The sequence below is a fragment of the Dendropsophus ebraccatus genome, chromosome 5, assembly GCF_027789765.1.
Source record: "Dendropsophus ebraccatus isolate aDenEbr1 chromosome 5, aDenEbr1.pat, whole genome shotgun sequence".
NCBI classification, from domain to species: domain Eukaryota; kingdom Metazoa; phylum Chordata; class Amphibia; order Anura; family Hylidae; genus Dendropsophus; species Dendropsophus ebraccatus.
Genome location: NC_091458.1, coordinates 37,923,691 through 37,946,337, shown reverse-complemented (window position 1 = coordinate 37,946,337; position 22,647 = coordinate 37,923,691). Strand labels below are relative to the sequence as shown.

At 47.9% G+C, this 22,647-nt stretch overlaps 1 protein-coding gene across 4 annotated transcripts in view; it reads left to right on the top strand.

Annotated features, from left to right (window-relative positions):
- HSPH1 (heat shock protein family H (Hsp110) member 1) overlaps positions 1 to 22,647 on the top strand; it is an 87,683-nt gene that overhangs the window by 52,769 nt on the left and 12,267 nt on the right. Inside the window, exon 1 of one of the 4 annotated variants that reach the window (XM_069972078.1) lies at positions 20,253 to 20,585. The exons of the other annotated variants lie outside the window; for them this stretch is intronic. Within the exon in view, the coding sequence (XP_069828179.1) occupies positions 20,479 to 20,585 (107 nt within the window). The 5' untranslated portion in view covers positions 20,253 to 20,478. Of the gene's footprint in view, positions 1 to 20,252; positions 20,586 to 22,647 lie in introns of those variants that run through there. 4 annotated transcript variants of the gene reach the window in all.

The window sequence follows — 22,647 nt, the reverse complement described above, 5'->3', positions numbered from 1 at the left end:
GCAGTGTGTCTACACTGTATAAGCTGTAGTGAGACAGGCAGTGTGTATACAGCTGTACACTGTAGTTGTGGGATGATACCTTTTATCTTGCTACCACAAATTTGCGCAGTCTGCGTCCAGTGAAGGTGCTGACCAGCCCTTTATTTCTATTGTTGTAAAAACAATTTTATATCCGGTATACGGCTGTATACTGTAATTGTGGGATAATACCTTTTATCTTGCTATCACAGATTTGCGCAATTTGCGTCCAGTAAAGGCGCCGACCAGCTCTTTATTTCTATTGTTGTAAAAACAATTCTATATCAAGCATATAGCTGTATACATTGTGTGGGATAATATAGCTGTTTTCTCGACTCTAGAGATTTGCGCAATCTGCGTCCAGTAAAGGCGCCCACCAGCCCTTTAATTCTATTGTTGTAAAAACAATTATATATCAAGTATACGGCTTTGTACATTGTGTGGGATAAATCTAAAACTATCTGGTACAGCTAAATTGTATACTATTGAAAAAAGTTAAACGGCTACTACAATGTGTAGGGCAAAGCGAAGAGGACAGAGATGCGGAAATGCTGCTGGGGTTTCAAGCCACGGTGAAGTGATTGGGAATACAGCGCGTGATTCAGAGGGACGTCCAGTATCGCACGCATCCACCATCCCTGGCTTTATAGGACAGTTGGGCAGGGGGCAGGGTACACAACTGTCGAGGCCCGATCAGTGTGACCAAGTGATGGATGGCGGAGAGTACTTCCAGTCATTTATCCACTCACTCCAGTCTCGAGGCTAGCCAAGAGTCTGACACTCATGTCTCCAAACCTGCACAATTAGTCCATAGTCATCCCACCCTTGTCCACTCCGAGGAGCTCTTTTCGGGTCCTTTTCCCAATTGGACAGTGTTGAAATACTTGATGAATCCCAGAAGCTACCTGAGGATTTTATCTGTAGCGATGCACAAAATCTGGACCAGCATCCTCAAGTCGTTATGAGTGACGATGAGAAGACCCAATTGCCCGTAAGCCAAACAGTTGACATGCCCAGTGTGCAGGAGGAGCAGCAGAGTGAGGAGGAGGGGCTGGACGATGAAGCGAACGACCCGACCTGGCAAGAGGTGATGTCCAGTGGGGAAAGTAGTGGACTGTGGCCTGCGCCACACCAAAAAAAGGCGCAAAGAGGCAGAAATGTCCAGAGGTAGAGGACAGATGAGTCAGGAGAGGCAGGCCAGAGTCACCAGGGCCAAAGCTTTCCCCCGAAGCAGCCAGTCACGTCAAGCTCCACCCTTGAGGTCATGCAGTTCTTTGGTGTGGAGGTTTTTTAATGTTTGCGCGGATGACAAGCTGAGCGCGGTGTGCACGCTATGTCACTCCAAACTGAGTAGAGGCTCAGAGAAGAGCAACTTAACCACCTCGCCATGCAGCGTCACCTGGAAGCAAAGCACTGGGCTCAGTGGAAAAGAGCAAATGCAGGAGAACCTGCACCCGGCGTTGCCACTGCTGACTCTTCCCCTGTTTTCTCTGCTAGAGCTACAGTCCAGACCACCACCACCCAGGACATTTCGCCATCTGCCTGTGCTTCGGCCACTTTGGTGCCTTCTTCACCTTCCCCTTCGCCTGCACCGTCATGCGCCTCTTCGGTGCAATTGTCTCTCAGTCAGGCATTTTGACTCACCCCTCTGCCCAAGCCTTAATCTCCAAATTGCTGGCCATGGAGATGCTGCCGTTTAGGCTTGTGGAGACGCAAGCCTTCTGTGACCTCATTGCAGCTGCCGCACCTCGGTATTCCGTCCCTAGTCGCCACTAATTTTCCAGGTGTGCCGTCCCCGCCTTGCACCAGAACGTGTCTTGTAACATCAGGCAGGCCCTGAGTTATGCGGTTAGCGCAAAGATCCACTTGACCACCAACGCGTGGACAAGTGCTTGCGACCAGGGACGCTATATATCACTCACGGCATACTGGGTAAATGTCGTGGAGGCAGGTACCGCGTCTCAGGCAGGAAAAGCCTCCCTCCTCCCCACGCCTAAGATTGCCAGCACGGACTCTGACAATCTCTCTTCCTCCTCCATAAAATCTCCCTCATTGGTCAGCTGAAAACGCTGTAGCACTGGCGTGGGGAGACGTCAGCAGGCCGTGCTCAAGCTTATCAGCCTGGGTGATAAGAAGCACGGCGCCCCAGAGGTCAAGGATGCCATCTTGCAGCAGGCAGAAATTTGGCTGTCGCCTCTGCAGCTGGGATCAGACATGGTCGTGTTATAATGGCCGCAACTTGGTGGCAGCTCTGGAGCTTGGAGAACTCCAACACGTTCAATGCCTAGCCCACGTTTTTAGTTTGGCGGTGCAGCGCTTTTTAAAGACCTACCCCGACCTGCCTGAGCTACTGGTGAAAGTGCGGCGCCTGTGCGCCCACTTTTGGAAATCCACCATGGCATCTGCTAGCCTTAAAAAGCTCCAAAAACACCTACATTTGCCAGAACACCGGCTGTTGTGTGATGTCACCACTCGCTGGAATTCCACGTATCATATGTTGTCCATGGTGTGTGAGCAGCAGAGAGCTCTCATGGAATACCAGATACAAAACCCACAGGTGCCTTCAACTCAGCTCCCTCAGTTTGCCAACTATGAGAGGCCATGGATGGCAGCCTTATGAGAAGTTTTAAGGGTATTCGAGGGGTTCACTAAGAGGGTCAGCTGTGACAATGCCATAGTGAGCGTAACCATCCCACTCCTATGCGTCGTTAAAGAATCCCTCATTGCCATCAGGGAGAATGCCTTACATGCACCGGAGGCCGGGATAGGAGGAGATGTGATGGAGCTAGACAGTCACACTACACTACTGTCAGCTTCTCAGGGTCGATTTCTGGAGGAAGAAGAGGAGGAGGAGGCTGTTGGCCACACTGTTGGTGAGGCTAGCGGTGCAGTTGTATGCGTTCTATTGGTCCAGCGAGGATATGGCGAAGAGGAGGGAGAGGAGGAAGAGGAGGAGGAAATGTTGAGCAATACTTCTGGTGGGGGCATCGATGTGATGCCAATTCACAGCCTGGCACACATGGCTGAATTTATATTGGGCTGCTTTGCGAGGGACAAACACGTTGTCCACATAATGGGGAGCAAAAAATACTGGGTTTTCGCAATGCGGGACCCCGGGTATATAGATAATGTCTCCTCATTCATTCCAGTAGAGGAGAGGACCACTAGACTACTGGAGTACCAGAGAGAACTGCTGCAGAATATGATGGAGATATTCCCACATTCCATTGCTGGCAGCAAAAAGTTCCTCCCAAAGGCAGCCAACATCCATCAGGTCGACGGCCACCAGGGGAACACTCTCCAAAGCATGGGACACGTTCATGGCACCCCCTCGCCAAAGTACCATCAGTGCAGGGCCTAGTATGAGCAGGAGGGACAAGTATCGGCGGCTGTTGAGGGAGTACCTGGCCGACCACAACCCTGTCCTCCTCGATCCCTTGGCGCCCTACACGTATTGGGTCTCCAAGTTGGACACGTGGCTGAAACTCTCAATATACGCCTTGGAGGTGCTGGCCTGCCCTACCGCCAGTGTTCTGTCCGAAAGAGTCTTTAGCGCAGGTGGGGGCACCATCACAGATAAGTGAGCTGCCTGTCAACTGACACTGATCAAAATGAACGCCCAGTGGATAGACCCAAACTTTGCTTCTCCACTAGTTGAAAGCCTTGAGAAGTGAAGTCGCATGTTTCAGCTCTAGGTCATTTCCTCCTCCTCCACTGCCATAGAAATGGGCCATTAAAAATAAATAAATAACAAGGCTGAAGGGCCATGTTCACAATTTTTTTAAGGGCTCACCTCGTGGGCCTAATTTCATACTCCTCTATACAGTTTTTTTGAAGGCTCACTTCATAGGCCTTTATACAATTTTTTTGAGGGCTCACTTCTTAGCCCTCTATACAATTTTTTGAGGGCTCACCTCATGGGCCAAAGTTCATAGGCCTCTATACAATTTTTGGAGGGTTCACCTCATGGGCCTCAAGCAAATTTTTCAATGGCTAACCTCATGGGCCTCAAGCTAATTTTTTCGAGGGCCAACCTCATGGGCCTCAAGCTAATTTTCGAGGGCTCACCTCATAGCCCTTGTGAGAAGATAATATTTGTCATTTTAGAGGACAGATACTTGTCACCGAGGTGCCTGGCCTTGGTGAAGTGAACCAGTAGCTTTAGACAGTAACTGTAGGTTATAGTCACTTTTATTAAATGCATCAGCTGTTTCCACAGCTGATCCGAGTCCGGGTTTACTGGAGCAGTCAAAGAGACAGGTAGGACGACTGCTCCCACGAATTCCAGGCTTTTCCATTGCCTCAAAAAATAAAAGGACTGCTGTTTGGCTAAACAGCATGGGGAGAGAGACTCTACTGCCGTTTAAAGTAATCCCCACACCAACTTTGCTTTTTGTGATTTAAATGGCTACATGATAAATTTTCTTTTGCTCAATATTTGGCTTTCTGTCCACGCTAATGTAGAGGAAATAATTTGTCCGAGTATTTTTTTCACATTATACAAAGCGGTTATATTGTGTTTGGAGTCTATAGTGGATAGTCTGTGATAGTGGCGTAATACTGAAAGTGGATATATATTTGCAATATATTCATGTGTGCAATTCACATCACTGGCTGGGCATTATATAAGTCTGCAAACAATTGTATTTCACAAGTGTACTGAATAAACAAGAAACAAACATATGCTAATATTACACACCACCTAATACGTAGGCAAGTACCGCTAGACCAAAAGGTACACTTCTACCTTACGTTCATGCACCCAGGCATGCTTCCCCTGCTGTCCCATATGCATTCCAGAGGTGTTTGCATCATTCCCTGAGGTTTCATTGTGCACTTGGTGACCTCCTAGTGGTCGAATTTTGATTTCCAAGTCCCAAGGATTTTTCTCCCATAGACTATAATAGGATTCGATATTCGATCGAATAGTCCAATATCGGGAGCTATTCGAATCTAATCCAATCAAATATTTCACTATTCGCTCATCTCTAGTAATTGGTATACTGGAAGTTTCATAGGGCTCCATTATAATTTCGTCCACCACTACTTTAGCAGTGAGATGGAGATGAAGAGGCAGAGCACATGGTGCTATGCGTGTCTGCCCTTTCGTTCAAACAATCGGTGCAGGTCTCAGCACCTGGACCCCGACCGATACAAACCTCTGACATGTCGCTATGACATGTCAGGAGTTTGTTTAAATGATAGGTACCCTTTAAATTATTACTAGTTCCCCCCACATCTTTTTCAGTAAATAGGAATATACGTGTGACTGATGAAGATAATAGGCCACACCATTGATCTTGCTGATTGGCGTTCACTTTCAGCACAGATTTTTGTCCTATTTCTTCCCCCTCTCATGTAGCCTTCCCTGGTATGGTTTATTCAATATGCAAATTAGCCAGTTTGGTGCACTGGGAGTACTGGTGCAGTTTGAAGTACTGTCATCAGTCCACGGATCAATCTCGCTCCTTCTCCTTCATCTGGCATTCTGCAGTGATGAGGGTCGGAGTGAGGTCACTGCAGAGCGGCACCTCTATATTCATGAGGATGGTTCAGCCGACGGGGCAGATTGTTGCACATAGGATGTATCCTGTATTTTTAGCCTGCCACGGAATTCTCCTTTGCCAGGCCATTCACAACTGCTTCAAATTCCAATTAAAATTTTTTAAGCTCCCATACCTCTTTATTGAAATAGTAGTAGATGTTGGAATAAACTTCCAGCAGATGTGGTAAGTAAAAGTAAGTGAATGTAAACTTGCCTGGGATAAACATCTATCCTAAGATAAAAAAAAATAAAGGAAATAATATAAGGGCAGACTAGATGGACCAGTTGTTCTGTTGAAAATCTTCTATGTAGCTATGTAATCTTGCTCTGCCTCTGCCCACTCTAGAGAGTATAATGGAGGGGCTGCAGTCTTCAGTATGATTCATGTAGTCAGTCTGATTTTGCCATCTGCTCACTTCAGCATTTTCCTAATGTTTACCTCCCAGGAACCACTTGCGTCATGTAGATTTGGCATCTTCTTTGCCATTAACCTCCCACAACCACATCAAGTTGTACGGAGATCCAATGGGATGCAGGTGTGAGGCAGGGCATGGGTACATTTTGCCAGATCACCAGATGGCAATTCTGAATTAGAAGGTGCTGTAAGGAAACAGTCCAGACAAAAAAATGCAGAATTAAAATCTCCAGTAATGGAAGGAATAGTCTTAAAGCGTAACTGTCATTTCAGGGTCATTTTTTTGAAAACATTAAATATCAACAGTTCAAGCGATTTTAAGAAACTTTGTAATAGGTTTTTATAAAGGTTTTAAAAGCAATCTCCCAGCCTCCCCCCTCACATCAGATGAAGCAGGATTTCTGTCTCCATTATGTGGCTATGGAGAGGGAAGGGGCTTTTAGGAGTGACTGAGCACGGAGCAGTCCTGCACAGCACAACACCCTGCAATCTTCTCTCAGTAAGTTCATAGATAAGCACTGACCTTTTTGACACCTGAATTTAGCGTTTTAGGTGCCCAGACAGTCTATAAACAGCTGACCTTCATGTCAGCTCTTCCTGCTCCCTCATCTCCCTCAGCCCCTCCCCTCTTCATAGGCTTACAATGGAGAGAGCAGAGCCCGTCTTCACTGGCTTCTCTGTAATGAAGACATGTTTGCCTGATAATGCACAGATAAGAAGTCAGGGGGGGAGGCTGGGAAATTGCTTCTTGAGTACAGAAGGAGGCTTTTTTGGCTGATGAAACCTATTACAAAGTTTCTTAAAATCGCTTACACTACTGATTTCTGCAATAAAAAAAAAATATGACAGTTACGCTTTAAAGGAGAAAGCTTATTCTGTGCTTTTTTCCCTGCACTTACTACTGCATCAATGCTTCACTTCCTGGATAAAATGGTTATGTCACTTCCTGGATAACACGGTGATGTCACAACCCGACTCCCAGAGCTGTGCGGGCTGTGGCTGCTGGAGAGGATGATGGCAGGGGGACACTGAGGGATACAGGGCACTGGAGGGACACTTAGCATCCCTCTGCCATCATCCTCTCCAGCAGCCACAGCCTGCACAGCTCTGGGAGTTGATTATTTTATTTTTTATGGTGGCAGAAATTAGGCAGGAGAACTGACTGACTAGTGGACCTATATACAAGGAGCCATATTGGGAGGACCTAGCTAATGGGGTAAACTTATCTACCACTTACATGCCTACCGACCTACTAGGGGCCTACTTACTGGGGGACCTACCTATCTAAAGATGAACCCACCTACTTACTAAGGGGGCTATCTACTTACTGAGCGACCAACCTATCATAGGAGGTCTACGTAACTTTCTGGCCAGCCAAAAAAAAAGTAAAAGTTTAAAAAGTATGAAATACCTCTTTTCCTCCCTAACTTTCTTCCTGTACTTTTTTGCTTGGTCCACTCCTGTAGTCCCGTTATCTTGTTTCTTGTCGCTCCTCTTTACGTGCGCACTGTCAGGCTATATTTCCCTGTAGTGTTTGCGGTATGTGTTTTAGCCCTGTTCTGCCCCAGGTCACAAAAGTGGCCCGGGTTCAAGCTATAAGTATAGTGAGGGGCGTGGCTTAGGAGCCATCCTTTAACCCCTTAGTGACCGCCGATACGGCTTTTTACGGCGGTCACTAAGGGTCCTTATTCTGCTGCCATCAGCTTTTTACGGCGATGGCAGAGAATAAGGCTGCGGGGCCGGGACGGCCCCCACCCCATCCCCCCAGCTACTGGAGGTAGCTGAGGGGTTGGGGCAGTGTGTGGGGTCCGTCCCGCCCCCCCCCTAACCGACGATCGCCGCTATTAACGTTATAGTGGCGGCCGTCGGCAAAGGGGATTACCGGTGCCGCCGCCGCCTTTCATCTTCCCCCGCCGTGAATCTACGGGAGGGGGGAGATGAAATAAGTGTCCCCCAGACCTCAGATCAGCCCCCCCTAGTAGGGTGATCACTAACCCCCCTTCCCCGGCGGCCATCAAATCCAAGATGGCCGCCGCCATCGCTGTGAACAGACTAATGTCTGTTCACAGCAATGGAAAAGTTAAAATGAATGAAAACCCCATGCTCTCCGCCACCGGAGGTAGCGGAGAGCATGGGGCAGTGATCGGGGACCCCCCTGTGGGGTCCCGGTACAAGCGATCAGCGGTATATACTATATACCGCTGATGGCTTGTGCCACGTACATCCCGGCACTTTTTATCCCCTGTCACCATGAATGATTGGTGACAGGGGATAAAAAGTGATGTCCCCCCCACCCCCCAAGTCGCCCCCCACCCCCCCCTGTCACCCTTGTCCCCCAGTCACCCCCCCTACCCCTTAAGTAATCATAGTAATACAGTGAAAATGAATGTGCAAAGTACAAAAAGTGACAAACATACAAAAAAATAAAACACACACTTTTTATTATAGTAATAATTGCAGTTTACTCCCAAATTACCCCTAACCCCCCCAGATTACCCGTAACCACTGCACGTTGCCCATAACAACCGCAAGTTGCCGTAACCACCGCACATTGCCCGTAACCACCGCACGTTGCCCGTAACCACCGCACATTGCCCGTAACCACCGCACATTGCCGTAACCACCGCACATTGCCCGTAACCACCCCAAATTGCCAGTGACCCCCTCCCGATTGCCCGTAATCACCCCAAATTACATGTACCCACCCCAGATTACCTATAAGCACTTCAGTCTATCAGTAACAATCCCAGATTGTCTGTAACCCTTCCAGGTTGCACATAACCCCCCAGGTTCCCCGTAATCAAGCCAGATTACATGTAACCCCCCAGATTGCACGTAACCACCGCACGTTGCCTCTGACCACGCCACGATGCCTCTGACCACCGCATGTTGCCTCTGACCACCGCACGGTGCCTCTGACCACCGCACGTCGCCTCTGACCACGCCACATCGCCTCTGACCACGCCACGGCGCCTCTGACCACGCCACAGCGCCTATGACCACCCCAAATTGTCAATGGCCCCCTCCAGATTGCGGTGCCCATGCCAGATTACAGGTACCCACCCCAGATTGCCTATAACAACTTCAGTTTATCTGTAACCACCCCACGTTGCCCGTAACCACCCCAGATTGTCTGTAAGCACTGCAGGTTGCCCGTAACCACCCCAGATTGCCTGTAAGCACTGCAGGTTGCCCGTAACCACCCCACGTTGCCCGTATCCACCCCAGATTGTCTGTAAGCACTGCAGGTTGCCCGTAACCACCCCACGTTGCCCGTAACCACCCCAGATTGTCTGTAAGCACAGCAGGTTGCCCGTAACCAACCCACGTTGGCCGTAACCACCCCACGTTGCCTGTAACCACCCCACATTGCCTGTAACCACCCCACATTGCCTGTAACCACAGCAGGTTGCCCGTGACAACCGCACGTCGCCTCTGATCACCGCACGTTGCCCCTGACCACGTCACCTCTGACCACCGCAGGTTGCCTCTGACCACCGTAGGTTGCCTCTGACCACCACAGGTTGCCTCTGACCACCGCACGTTGCCTCTGACCACCCCAAATTGCCAATGACCCCCTCCAGATTGCGGTAACCATGCCAGATTACAGGTACCCACCCGAGATTACCTATAAGCACTTCAGTTTATCCGTAACCACCCCACATTGCCCGTAACCACCCCACGTTGCCCGTAACCACCCCAGATTGTCTGTAATCACTGCAGGTTGCCCGTAACCACCACACGTTGCCCATAACCACCCCACGTTGCCCGTAACCACCCCACGTTGCCCATAACCACCCCACGTTGCTCGTAACCACCCCACGTTGCCTGTAACCACCCCAGGTTGCCGTAACCACTGCAGGTTGCCCGTGACCACCCCATGTTGTCCGTAACCACCCCAGATTACCTGTAACTACCTCAGGTTGCCCATAACCACCCCAGACTGTCCGTAACCACCCCACATTACCTGTAATCTAATTTTTTTTTATTTTATTTTAGTAACTGCGCTATTCTAATAACTATTACTAGCTGCGGTTTTGTTCCAGTAATTTGGCGCTCCTTCCCTTCTGAGCCCTGCTGTGTGCCCATACAGTGGTTTATGCCAAAATATGAGGTACGGTTTTACTCAGAAGAACCTGCGTTACAGATTTTGGGGTACGTTTTCTCTCCTGTTCCTCGTCAAATTGAGAAATTTCAAACTAAACCAACATATTATTGGAAAAATTTGAGTTTTTCATTTTTACTGGCCAATTTTGAATACTTTCCTCTAATACTTGTGGTGTAAAAATGGTCACCACACCCCAAGATGAATTCTTTGAGAGGTGCACTTTCCAAAATGGGGTGACTTTTGAGGGGAATCTATTCTGCTGACACTACAGGGGCTCTGCAAACGCACCTGGCGCTCAGAAACTTCTTCAGAAAAATCTGCACTGAAAATGCTAATTGGCGCTCCTTCCCTTCTGAGCCCGGCTGTGTGCCCATGCAGTGGTTTATGCCCACATATGGGGTACCTTTCTACTCAGGAGAACCTGCGTTACATATATTGGGGTGACACTTCTCTCCTGTTCCTCGTGAAATTGAGAAATTTCAAACTAAAGGAACATATTATTGGAAAAATTCGAGTTTTTCATTTTTACTGTCTACTTTTAAATACTTTCCTCTAATACCTGTGGGGTCAAAATGCTCACCACACCCCAAAATGAATTCTTTGAGGGGTGTACTTTCCAAAAAGGTGTGACTTATTGGGAGATTTTACTCTGCGGACACTACAGGGGCACTGCAAACGCACCTGGCGCTCGGAAACTTCTGCAGCAAAATCTGCATTGAAAATGCTAATTGGCGCTCCTTCCCTTCTGAGCCCGGCTGTGTGCCCATGCAGTGGTTTATGCTCACATATGGGGTACCGTTCTACTCAGGAGAACCTGCGTTACATATATTGGGGTGACATTTCTCTCCTGTTCCTCGTGAAATTGAGAAATTTCAAACTAAAGGAACATATTATTGGAAAAATTTGAGTTTTTCATTTTTACTGTCTAGTTTTGAATACTTTCCTCTAATACCTGTGGGGTCAAAATGGTCACCACACACCAAGATGAATTCTTTGAGGGGTGCACTTTCCAAAATGGGGTGACTTATGGCGAGATTTTACTCTGATGGCACTACAGGGGCACTGCAAACGCACCTGGCGCTCGGAAACTTCTGCAGCAAAATCTGCATTGAAAAAACTAATTGGCCCTCCTTCCCTTCTGAGCCCTCCTGTGTGCCCATACAGTGGTTTACGCCCACATATGGGGTACCACTGTACTCAGGAGAACCTGCGTTACAAATTTTGGGGTACTTTTTTTCTCTTGTTCCTCGTGAAATTGAGAAATTTCAAACTAAACGAACATATTATTGGAAGAATTCGAGTTTTTCATTTTTACTGTCTTCTTTTGAATACTTTCCTGTAATACCTGTGGGGTCAAAATGGTCACCACACACCAAGATGAATTCTTTGAGGGGTGCACTTTCCAAAATGGGGTGACTTATGGGGGGTTTCCTCTCTGCTGACACTACAGGGGCACTGCAAACGCACCTGGCGCTCAGAAACTTCTTCAGCAAAATCTGCATTGGAAAAGCTAATTGGCGCTCCCTTCCTTCTGAGCCCGGCTGTGTGCCCATACAGTGGTTTAAGCCCACATATGGGGTACCGTTGTACTCAAGAGAACCTGCGTTACAAATTTTGGAGTGCATTTTCTCTCCTGTTCCTTTTGAAAATGAGAAACTTTAATCTAAACGTATATATTATTGGAAAATTTTAATTTTCCATTTTTTTACTGCCTAATTGTGAATACTTTCCTCCAGCCCTTGTAGGGTTAAAATGCTCATTATACCCCTAGATTAATTCTTTAAGATGTGTAGTTTCCAAAATGGGGTCATTTATGGGGGTTTTCAGGATACCAGACTTCTAAATTCATTTAAAAAAAGAACTGGTCCCTAAAAAAATCAGTTTTGGAAACTTTCATGAAAATGTGATAATTTGCTGATAAATTTCTAAGCCCCATAACACCCTAAAAAAGTAAAATATGTTTACCAAATTATGCCAGAATAAAGAAGACATATTGGTAATGTGACTTAGTAACTAATTTATGTGCTACGACGTTCTTTTTATAGAAGGAGAGAATTTCAAAGTTCATAAAATGCTAATTTTTAAAATTTTCCATGATATTTTGATGTTTTTCACAAAAAACACACAAAGTAGTGACCAAATTTTGCCACTAACATAAAGTGCCATATGTGACGAAAAAACAATCTCAGAATCGCTAGCATACGTTAAAGCATCACTGAGCTATAAGAGCATAAAATGAGACAGGTCAGATTTTGAAAAATTAGCCTGGTCATTAAGGCTTAAACTAGCTGCAGCACGAAGGGGTTAAGTACCCAAGGCCCATATCTGGAGAACATGTGGGCTTTGTCTCCTGCAAAGGGTTTGGAGTAGAGTTGAGCAAACCTGGAGCATGCTCGAGTTGATCCGAACCCGAGCTTTCGGCATTTGATTAGCAGTGGCTGCTGAACTTGGATAAAGCCCTAAGGCTATGTGGAAATCATGGATATAGTCATTGGCTGTATCCATGTTTTCCAGACAACCTTAGAGCTATATCCAAGTTCAGCAGCCCCAGCTAATCAAATACCGAACGTTCGGGTTCTGATCGACTCGAACCCGAACCCGGTTCGCTTTTCTCTAGTTTGGAATAGATGAAGCTGGAGACCAAGAAGGTCACTCTCCATACAGTTTCCATGTTGTCTGGCGGTAAGTGCATTACCAGCACAAAATTGCCTAACTGGTAATACGATTACAAAGTAATTTAACCTTTCATTTACTTTGTATTTGAGTTATAAAACCTATTGATTCAGAATATCTCTTTAAGGGGACCTACTTATCTGAGAAGAGAACCTACCAACTTACTAAGGAGGGCTACATACCTACTAGGGAAACCTATTTACCTAACATCTACTCAGCTCTCGCTGGTGGCTCCATAGAGAATAAAGAGCTGCGGATCATGTCCTGTACCCGTGGCTGTATTGCAAACAAAGGATCTGAGCATTCAGATTACTAAAACAAGAAGGTAGTGGGGAAGCATTGAGCAACTATAGACAGAAGAATAAAATGTGTAAAAAACAAACAAAGGAAGCAAAAATTGCAACAAAAAGAAGGATTGCCAAAGAACGTAACAGGAATCCCAAAATGTTCTTCACCTATAAAAATAACAAGACTTAAAACTGAAAATGTTGGTCCCCTCAAAAATAATCTGGGTGTAATGATGGAGGGGGAGAAGGAAAAGGCCAATCTACTAAATGCATTCTTTTCTACTGTATTCACAGAGGAGAATCCCATAACAGAGGACATGACTAGGGATAATATAAATCCTCCCATAAATCTCACCTGCCTAACACAAGAAGAAGTGGGGAGACGCCTTAAAAAGATTATAATCCATAAATCACCAGGCCCAGAAGGTATCCATCCTAGAGTTTTGCATGAATTAAATACTGTGTTAGACAGACCGTTATTCCTAATATTTAAAGATTCTATAACGACAGGGATTGTTCCACAGGACTGGCGCATAGCTAATGTGGTACCAATATTCAATAAGGTATCAATGAGTGATCCAGGAAATTTTAGGCCCGCAAGTCTAACATCTATAGTAGGTAAAGTATTTGAGGGGTTTGTAAGAGATAATATACTGGTGTATCTTAATGAAAACAATCTTATGACGCAGCACCAGCATGGATTTATGAGGGACCGGTCCTGTCAGACTAATCTGATCGGCTTCTATGAAGAGGTAAGTTATAGATTGGACCTGGGGGAGGCTGTGGATGTTGTGTATCTGGACTTTTCAAAGGCATTTGATACTGTGCCGCATGAAAGGTTGGTCTACAGAATGAGGATGCTGGGACTCGGGGAAAACGTATGCAAATGGGTAAGTAACTGGTTGTGTGATAGAAAACAGAGGGTGGTCATTGATGGAACATATTCAGATTGGGTTTTAGTTACTAGTGGGGTACCACAGGGGTCAGTGTTGGGTCCACTTCTTTTTAATATTTTTATTAATGATCTTGTAGAGGGGCTACAGAGTAGAATCTCCATTTTTGCAGATGATACTAAACTGGGTAGAGTAATCACCACAGAGGATGATAATATTATATTACAGAGGGATTTGGAGAAGCTAGAGGCTTGGGCGGTGAAATGGCAAATGAAGTTTAATGTGGATAAATGTAAGGTTAGGCACTTGGGCCATAGAAATAATAAATAAAGTTATGTGCTAAATAATAAATCACTGGGTGAAACTACTTCCGAAAAGGACCTGGGGGTATTGGTGGACAGTAAACTCAACTTTAGTGATCAGTGCCAGGCAGCAGCTGCCAAGGCTAATAAAATAATGGGATGCATCAAAAGAGGTATAGATGCTAAAGATCAGAACATAGTTTTGCCTCTTTATAAATCACTGGTCAGACCACACATGGAATACTATGTACAGTTTTGGGCACCGTTATATAAGAAGGACACAGCTGAACTGGAGCGGGTGCAGAGGAGGGCAACAAAGGTCATTAAGGGAATGGTTGGGTTACAGTACCAGGACAGGTTATCAAGCTTGTTATTTACGCTAGAAAAAAGATGTCTTAGGGGCGATCTGATCACAATGTACAAATATATGAATGGACAGTACAGAGATCTTTGTAGTGATCTCCTTACTCCTAGGTCTGTAACCATGACAAGGGGGCATCCTCTACGTCTAGAGGAAAGAAGATTTTATCATCAGCATCGACGCGGGTTCTTTACTGTACGAGCGGTAAGACTGTGGAACTCTCTGCCACATGATGTTGTCATGGCCGATTCATTAAATAAGTTCAAGGGAGGCCTGGATGCTTTTCTTGAAAAATATAATATTACAAGTTATGGGCATTAGATTTCCGGCAGTGGCGGATTATAATATGGGCGGTATGGGCGGCCGCCCGGGGCCCGAGGCTCCAGGGGGGGCCCATGCCGCCCACATTATTACTATGCATGAGGTTACACAGCAGCACATCACTTACGGGGCCCAGTGGGCCCCTGAGTGAAGTGCTGCTGTGGCGCGCTGTCCCTGCAGTCCCCCCCCCTGTCCTGCGTGAGCTGCGGCTGTACACTGCTCCAGGTGGGCGGGACGCAGCGCAGCGGTCAGAGGAAGCTGGTGATGCAGGAAGTGAGGCTGAGCTGACAGAGTCTGTGCCTCATTGCAGCCAGCAGTCTGGGGCCCTGTTTACTCCCCTATCTGCTGTCGGGGGAGGAGCGGAGGAAGAACCCGGTGCCCACCTGGATGAAGATAGAAGCAAAACTGCAGTGAGCCTGCATAGGGCGAGGGATGGAAGAACCCAGTGCCGGGACCAGGAGGAAGATGGAGGAAGGAGGCAAGAGGCTGCTGTCTGCTGATAACCAGGAGTTTCTTTGTAATAAGTGTGTGTGTGTGTGTGTGGTGTTACACTGGGTCAGGCTGTATACTGTGTGTGGTGTTACACTGGGTCAGGCTGTATACTGTGTGTGGTGTTACACTGGGTCAGGCTGTATACTGTGTGTGGTGTTACACTGGGTCAGGCTGTATACTGTGTGTGGTGTTACACTGGGTCAGGCTGTATACTGTGTGTGGTGTTACACTGGGTCAGGCTGTATACTGTGTGTGTGGTGTTACACTGGGTCAGGCTGTATACTGTGTGTGGTGTTACACTGGGTCAGGCCGTATACTGTGTGTGTGGTGTTACACTGGGTCAGGCTGTATACTGTGTGTGGTGTTACACTGGGTCAGGCTGTATACTGTGTGTGTGGTGTTACACTGGGTCAGGCTGTATACTATGTGTGGTGTCTGTTACACTGGGTCAGGCTGTATACTGTGTGTGTGGTGTCTGTTACACTGGGTCAAGCTGTATACTGTGTGGTGTCTGTTACACTGGGTCAGGCTGTATACTGTGTGTGTGGTGTCTGTTACACTGGGTCAGGCTGTATACTGTGTGTGATGTTACACTGGGTCAGGCTGTATACTGTGTGTGATGTTACACTGGGTCAGGCTGTATACTGTGTGTGATGTTACACTGGGTCAGGCTGTATACTGTGTGTGATGTTACACTGGGTCAGGCTGTATACTGTGTGTGGTGTCTGTTACACTGGGTCAGGCCTTATACTGTGTGTGTGGTGTGTGTTACACTGGGTCAGGCTGTATACTGTGTGTGGTGTCTGTTACACTGGGTGAGGCTGTATACTGTGTGTGGTGTCTGTTACACTGGGTCAGGCTGTATACTGTGTGTGTGGTGTCTGTTACACTGGGTCAGGCTGTATACTGTGTGTGTGGTGCCTGTTACACTGGGTCAGGCTGTGTACTGTGTGTGTGGTGTTACACTGGGTAAGGCTGTATACTGTGTGTGTGGTGTCTGTTACACTGGGTCAGGCTGTATACTGTGTGTGGTGTTACACTGGGTCAGGCTGTATACTATGTGTGGTGTCTGTTACACTGGGTCAGGCTGTATACTGTGTGTGTGGTGTATGTTACACTGGATCAGGCTGTATACTGTGTGTGGTGTCTGTTACACTGGGTCAGGCTGTATACTGTGTGTGATGTTACACTGGGTCAGGCTGTATACTGTGTGTGATGTTACACTGGGTCAGGCTGTATACTGTGTGTGTGGTGTCTGTTACACTGGGTCAGGCTGTATACTGTGTGTGGCGTCTGTTACACTGGGTCAGGCTGTATACTGTGTGTGGTGTCTGTTAAACTGGGTCAGGCTGTATACTGTGTGTGTGGTGTCTGTTACACTGGGTCAGGCTGTATACTGTGTGTGTGGTGTCTGTTACACTGGGTCAGGCTGTATACTGTGTGTGTGGTGTTACACTGGGTCAGGCTGTATACTGTGTGTGTGGTGTCTGTTACACTGGGTCAGGCTGTATACTGTGTGTGTGGTGTTACACTGGGTCAGGCTGTATACTGTGTGTGTGGTGTCTGTTACACTGGGTCAGGCTGTATACTGTGTGTGTGGTGTCTGTTACACTGGGTCAGGCTCTATACTGTGTGTGTGGTGCCTGTTACACTGGGTCAGGCTGTATACTGTGTGTGGTGTCTGTTACACTGGGTCAGGCTGTATACTGTGTGTGTGGTGCCTGTTACACTGGGTCAGGCTGTATACTGTGTGTGTGGTGTTACACTGGGTCAGGCTGTATACTGTGTGTGTGGTGTCTGTTACACTGGGTCAGGCTGTATACTGTGTGTGTGGTGTCTGTTACACTGGGTCAGGCTCTATACTGTGTGTGTGGTGCCTGTTACACTGGGTCAGGCTGTATACTGTGTGTGGTGTCTGTTACACTGGGTCAGGCTGTATACTGTGTGTGTGGTGCCTGTTACACTGGGTCAGGCTGTATACTGTGTGTGTGGTGCCTGTTACACTGGGTCAGGCTGTATACTGTGTGTGTGGTGTCTGTTACACTGGGTCAGGCTGTATACTGTGTGTGGTGTCTGTTACACTGGGTCAGGCTGTATACTGTGTGTGTGTGGTGTTACACTGGGTCAGGCTGTATACTGTGTGTGGTGTCTGTTACACTGGGTCAGGCTGTATACTGTGTGTGGTGTCTGTTACACTGGGTCAGGCTGTATACTGTGTGTGATGTTACACTGGGTCAGGCTGTATACTGTGTGTGATGCTACACTGGGTCAGGCTGTATACTGTGTGTGATGTTACACTGGGTCAGGCTGTATACTGTGTGTGATGTTACACTGGGTCAGGCTGTAAACTGTGTGTGTGGTGTCTGTTACACTGGGCCAGGCTGTATACTGTGTGTGGTGTCTGTTACACTGGGTCAGGCTGTATACTGTGTGTGTGGCGTCTGTTACACTGGGTCAGGCTGTATACTGTGTGTGGTGTCTGTTACACTGGGTCAGGCTGTATACTGTGTGTGTGGTGTCTGTTACACTGGGTAAGGCTGTATACTGTGTGTGTGGTGCCTGTTACACTGGGTCAGGCTGTATACTGTGTGTGGTGTTACACTGGGTCAGGCTGTATACTGTGTGTGGTGTTACACTGGGTCAGGCTGTATACTGTGTGTGTGGTGTCTGTTACACTGGGTCAGGCTGTATACTGTGTGTGGTGTTACACTGGGTCAGGCTGTATACTGTGTGTGTGGTGTCTGTTACACTGGGTCAGGCTGTATACTGTGTGTGGTGTTACACTGGGTCAGGCTGTATACTGTGTGTGTGGTGTTATACTGGGTCAGGCTGTATACTGTGTGTGGTGTTACACTGGGTCAGGCTGTATACTGTGTGTGTGGTGTTACACTGGGTCAGGCTGTATAATGTGTGTGGTGTTACACTGAGTCAGGCTGTATACTATGTGTGGTGTCTCTTACACTGGGTCAGGCTGTATACTGTGTGTGGTGTCTGTTACACTGGGTCAGGCTGTATACTGTGTGTGATGTTACACTGGGTCAGGCTGTATACTGTGTGTGATGTTACACTGGGTCAGGCTATATACTGTGTGTGATGTTACACTGGGTCAGGCTGTATACTGTGTGTGTGGTGTCTGTTACACTGGGTCAGGCTGTATACTGTGTGTGTGGTGTCTGTTACACTGGGTCAGGCTGTATACTGTGTGTGTGGTGTCTGTTACACTGGGTCAGGCTGTATACTGTGTGTGTGGTGTCTGTTACACTGGGTAAGGCTGTATACTGTGTGTGTGGTGCCTGTTACACTGGGTCAGGCTGTATACTGTGTGTGTGGTGTCTGTTACACTGGGTAAGGCAGTATATTGTGTGTGTGTGGTGTTATGTGGGCACTATGGGCACTATGATGGCAGTATACTGTGTGGGGGCACTATGACGATATTATACTGTGTGGGGGCACTATGATGGCAGTATACTGTGTGGGGGCACTATGATGGCATTATAGTGTGTGGGGGCACTATGACGGCAGTATACTGTGTGGGGGCACTATGACGGTATTATACTGTGTGGGGGCACTATGATGGCAGTATACTGTGTGGGGGCACTATGATGGCAGTATACTGTGTGGGGGCACTGTGACGGTAGTATACTGTGTGGGGGCACTATGACGGTATTATACTGTGTGGGGGCACTATGGCGGTATTATACTGTGTGGGGGCACTATGACGGTATTATACTGTGTGGGGGCACTATGACGGCAGTATACTGTGTGGGGGCACTATGACGGTATTATACTGTGTGGGGGCACTATGATGGTATTATACTGTGTGGGGGCACTATGATGGCAGTATACTGTGTGGGGGCACTATGACGGCAGTATACTGTGTGGGGGCACTATGACGGTATTATACTGTGTGGGGGCACTATGACGGCAGTATACTGTGTGGGGGCACTGTGACGGCAGTATACTGTGTGGGGGCACTATGACGGCAGTATACTGTGTGGGGGCACTGTGACGGCAGTATACTGTGTGGGGGCACTGTGACGGCAGTATACTGTGTGGGGGCACTATGATGGCAGTATACTGTGTGGGGGCACTATGACGGCAGTATACTGCGTGGGGGCACTGTGACGGTAGTATACTGTGTGGGGGCACTATGACGGCAGTATACTGTGTGGGGGCACTATGACGGTATTATACTGTGTGGGGGCACTATGATGGCAGTATACTGTGTGGGGGCACTATGATGGTATTATACTGTGTGGGGGCACTGTGACGGCAGTATACTGTGTGGGGGCACTATGACGGTATTATACTGTGTGGGGGCACTATGATGGCAGTATACTGTGTGGGGGCACTATGATGGTATTATACTGTGTGGGGGCACTGTGACGGCAGTATACTGTGTGGGGGCACTATGACGGTATTATACTGTGTGGGGGCACTATGATGGCAGTATACTGTGTGGGGGTACTATGACGGTAGTATACTGTGTGGGGGCACTATGACGGTAGTATACTGTGTGGGGGCACTATGACGGCAGATGCATCATATACACTATATGGGACTGATGGTTTATGCTGTTATACATTTCTATTCGGAAGCTCCCTGCTCGGATTATAAGGAGTATATATAATATATATGTGTGTGTGTGTGTATATATATATGGTTATTCATAGAGAATGTATGCCGACTATTTATTGAATGACTACAGGAAGCGTCTGCTGTTCCTCTATCCGCACATCTGCCCTCCTCTCCCTAGTAACCGCAGCGTTCAGGTCGTCCTAGTAACTATCTACGTCACTCCTCACGCCGCCTTCCCATTGGCTCCCGGGCAGCGCGTTCTCTCCAGAAGCGTCCAGAACGCGGAAGCGGCGTGTGTGTAACCGGCGAGTAGTGTGAGGCTGCAGCTTCTGGAATGTTCTTCCCCAGCATCTATATATGTAGCGGCGCCGCCCCCTCCCCCGCAGCACACTAAGCAGCAGCAGCTCCCGGCTCAGCCGCCGCCGCACAGGTCTCCCAGCTCTCCAGATACCGCGTCTGTCTGCACTCTGCCCTACCGCCTCACCATGTCTGTGGTCGGCTTCGATCTCGGCTTCCAGAACTGTCACGTCGCCATTGCCCGAGCTGGTGGCATCGAGACTGTGGCCAATGAGTTCAGCGACAGATGCACGCCGTGAGTACACGTGTGGGGGGTGTAATATAGATATAATGGAGCAGGGCATGCTGGGAGTTGTAGTCCCAGCACAGTATACTAATAACATTATAAGGTATTGGCTGAAGTCATAGATTTCTATGGGGAAATAGACTGAATGATGGTGAATATAGTCACTAGTACAGAGCTCAGCTCCATCAGGTTAACCCTTTAAGTGCATGGCTCTCTACATAATAGAATACACTGTATAGTATTGATCTGATACATTGTTGCAGTCTATGATCCTGCTACTTGTATAGACAGGAAAGTATCCAGCTCCTCCTTATCATCAGCCTTGGCTTGTGTATCCCTGATACCTGGTTATCCTATGACATGCGGTCTGCCAATGGCTTCTGCTGTATTATACTTGGCCCCATGTGACGTCACATCATCCTCATCATCACCATGAGGTTCATGAAAGTCTCTGGAACCTTCTCCTCCTCCCCCTCCCTCCTCCAGGATGTCTCCAGGGTTATTATCCTGTGATGCTGTCTCAGCGTTAGGTTAACAGGATATAATGATGATGCAAGACTATACACGTGTCTATGCTACAGGTCAGGGATTGGGAGCCTTCCGCCCTCCAGCTGTGGTCAAACTACAATTCCCATCATGCCTGGACAGCCAAAGGCTGTCCAGGCATGATGGGAGTTGTAGTTTGGCCACAGCTGGAGGTGCGAAGGTTCCCCATCCCTGCTATAGGTAGTCGCCAAGCCTATGTCTGTATAGTGATGGTATGGGGTCAGACCTTGGATCTAGTTATCCAGTCTTGCTGTTTGCTGAGCCTATATCTGCAGAGGTTCATCACTATAATAGGGTTTTGTTTTTTTTTTGTTTTTTTTTTTACAGTCGGGTAATGTGTTAATTAAAGGGGTATTATCATCTGGACTTGTTATCCCTTATCCATAGGAGAGGGTATATAAAGCGGTTTGCTGGGGGTCTGACCTCCTTGATCCCCACCGATCCTGAGATTTGGGGTGCAATCTCCCCACATCACTGAACTTGAAAGCGTTCAGCGCCTCCATACAGAGTGAATAGAGCAGTGGCCACACAGGCACACTAATTACTCCATTCACTATGGGGCGCCCCCTTTCTCATGATCAGTTGGGGTCTGGACAGGTGGACACCAGTGGCTAGCTTGTTTACAAGCCATTCAGCCCCCCCTCCCCAAACTGTAAGGGTGCCTTTACACCTACCGACTCGCAGCGTTTAACAACGCTGTTAGTCGGCTAGGTCCTGGTAGATCACTGTCAGTACATACACGCAGCGGTCTGAACGACCGCTGCGTGTATGTAAATCTGCCGGCCGCTTAACCCCTTGTGATGCCGGCCGCCTCCCGCTCTGTATACATACCTGCTCGCTCCACGGGGTCCCAGCGTCCTGCTCTCGCGCCCGGCCAATCAGTGCGTTGCCCTGCGGCAGCCACTGATTGGCCGGGCGGGAAAGCGGGACCCCGTCGTTCAGACCGCTGCGTGTATGTACTGACAGTGATCTGGCAAGACCTAGGCGACTCGCAGCGTTATTAACGCTGCGAGTCGGTAGGTGTGAAGGCACCCTAAAAGAATAGAAAAATGCATACTCGCCTCCCCTGCTCCCCCAGCACCGCAGGTATCAGATCTTCCAGTCGCCACTCCTGTGCTTTTTCTTTTTCCGCTCTTTGCTTGGCCAGTCACAGAGCGGGGGAGTGCGACTTCATTGCAAGAAGCAAAAACAGCACAGCAGCGGTATCTGAAAGAACTGAGAGTTACAGCATCAGGTGAGCAGGGGAGGTAAGTATGCGTTCTGTTATCATTTTACAGCATAGGAAACTACAGGTTTTTACTGGATTACTCCTTTAAAGGGGTTTGTCCATCAATACAAGATGTGCCCTAACAGGATAGGGGATAAATATCTGTTCAGTCGGGGGTCTGACTGCTTGGACCCTTCATAATGTGCAGAACAGGGGGCAGCATCTCCCCTGAGAATGGGACTCCATTCTTTCTCTATAGAAATGCTGGCTACTATGGATCTGCTGCAGAAGGTCTGCAGTGATTCTGCACCAAAACAC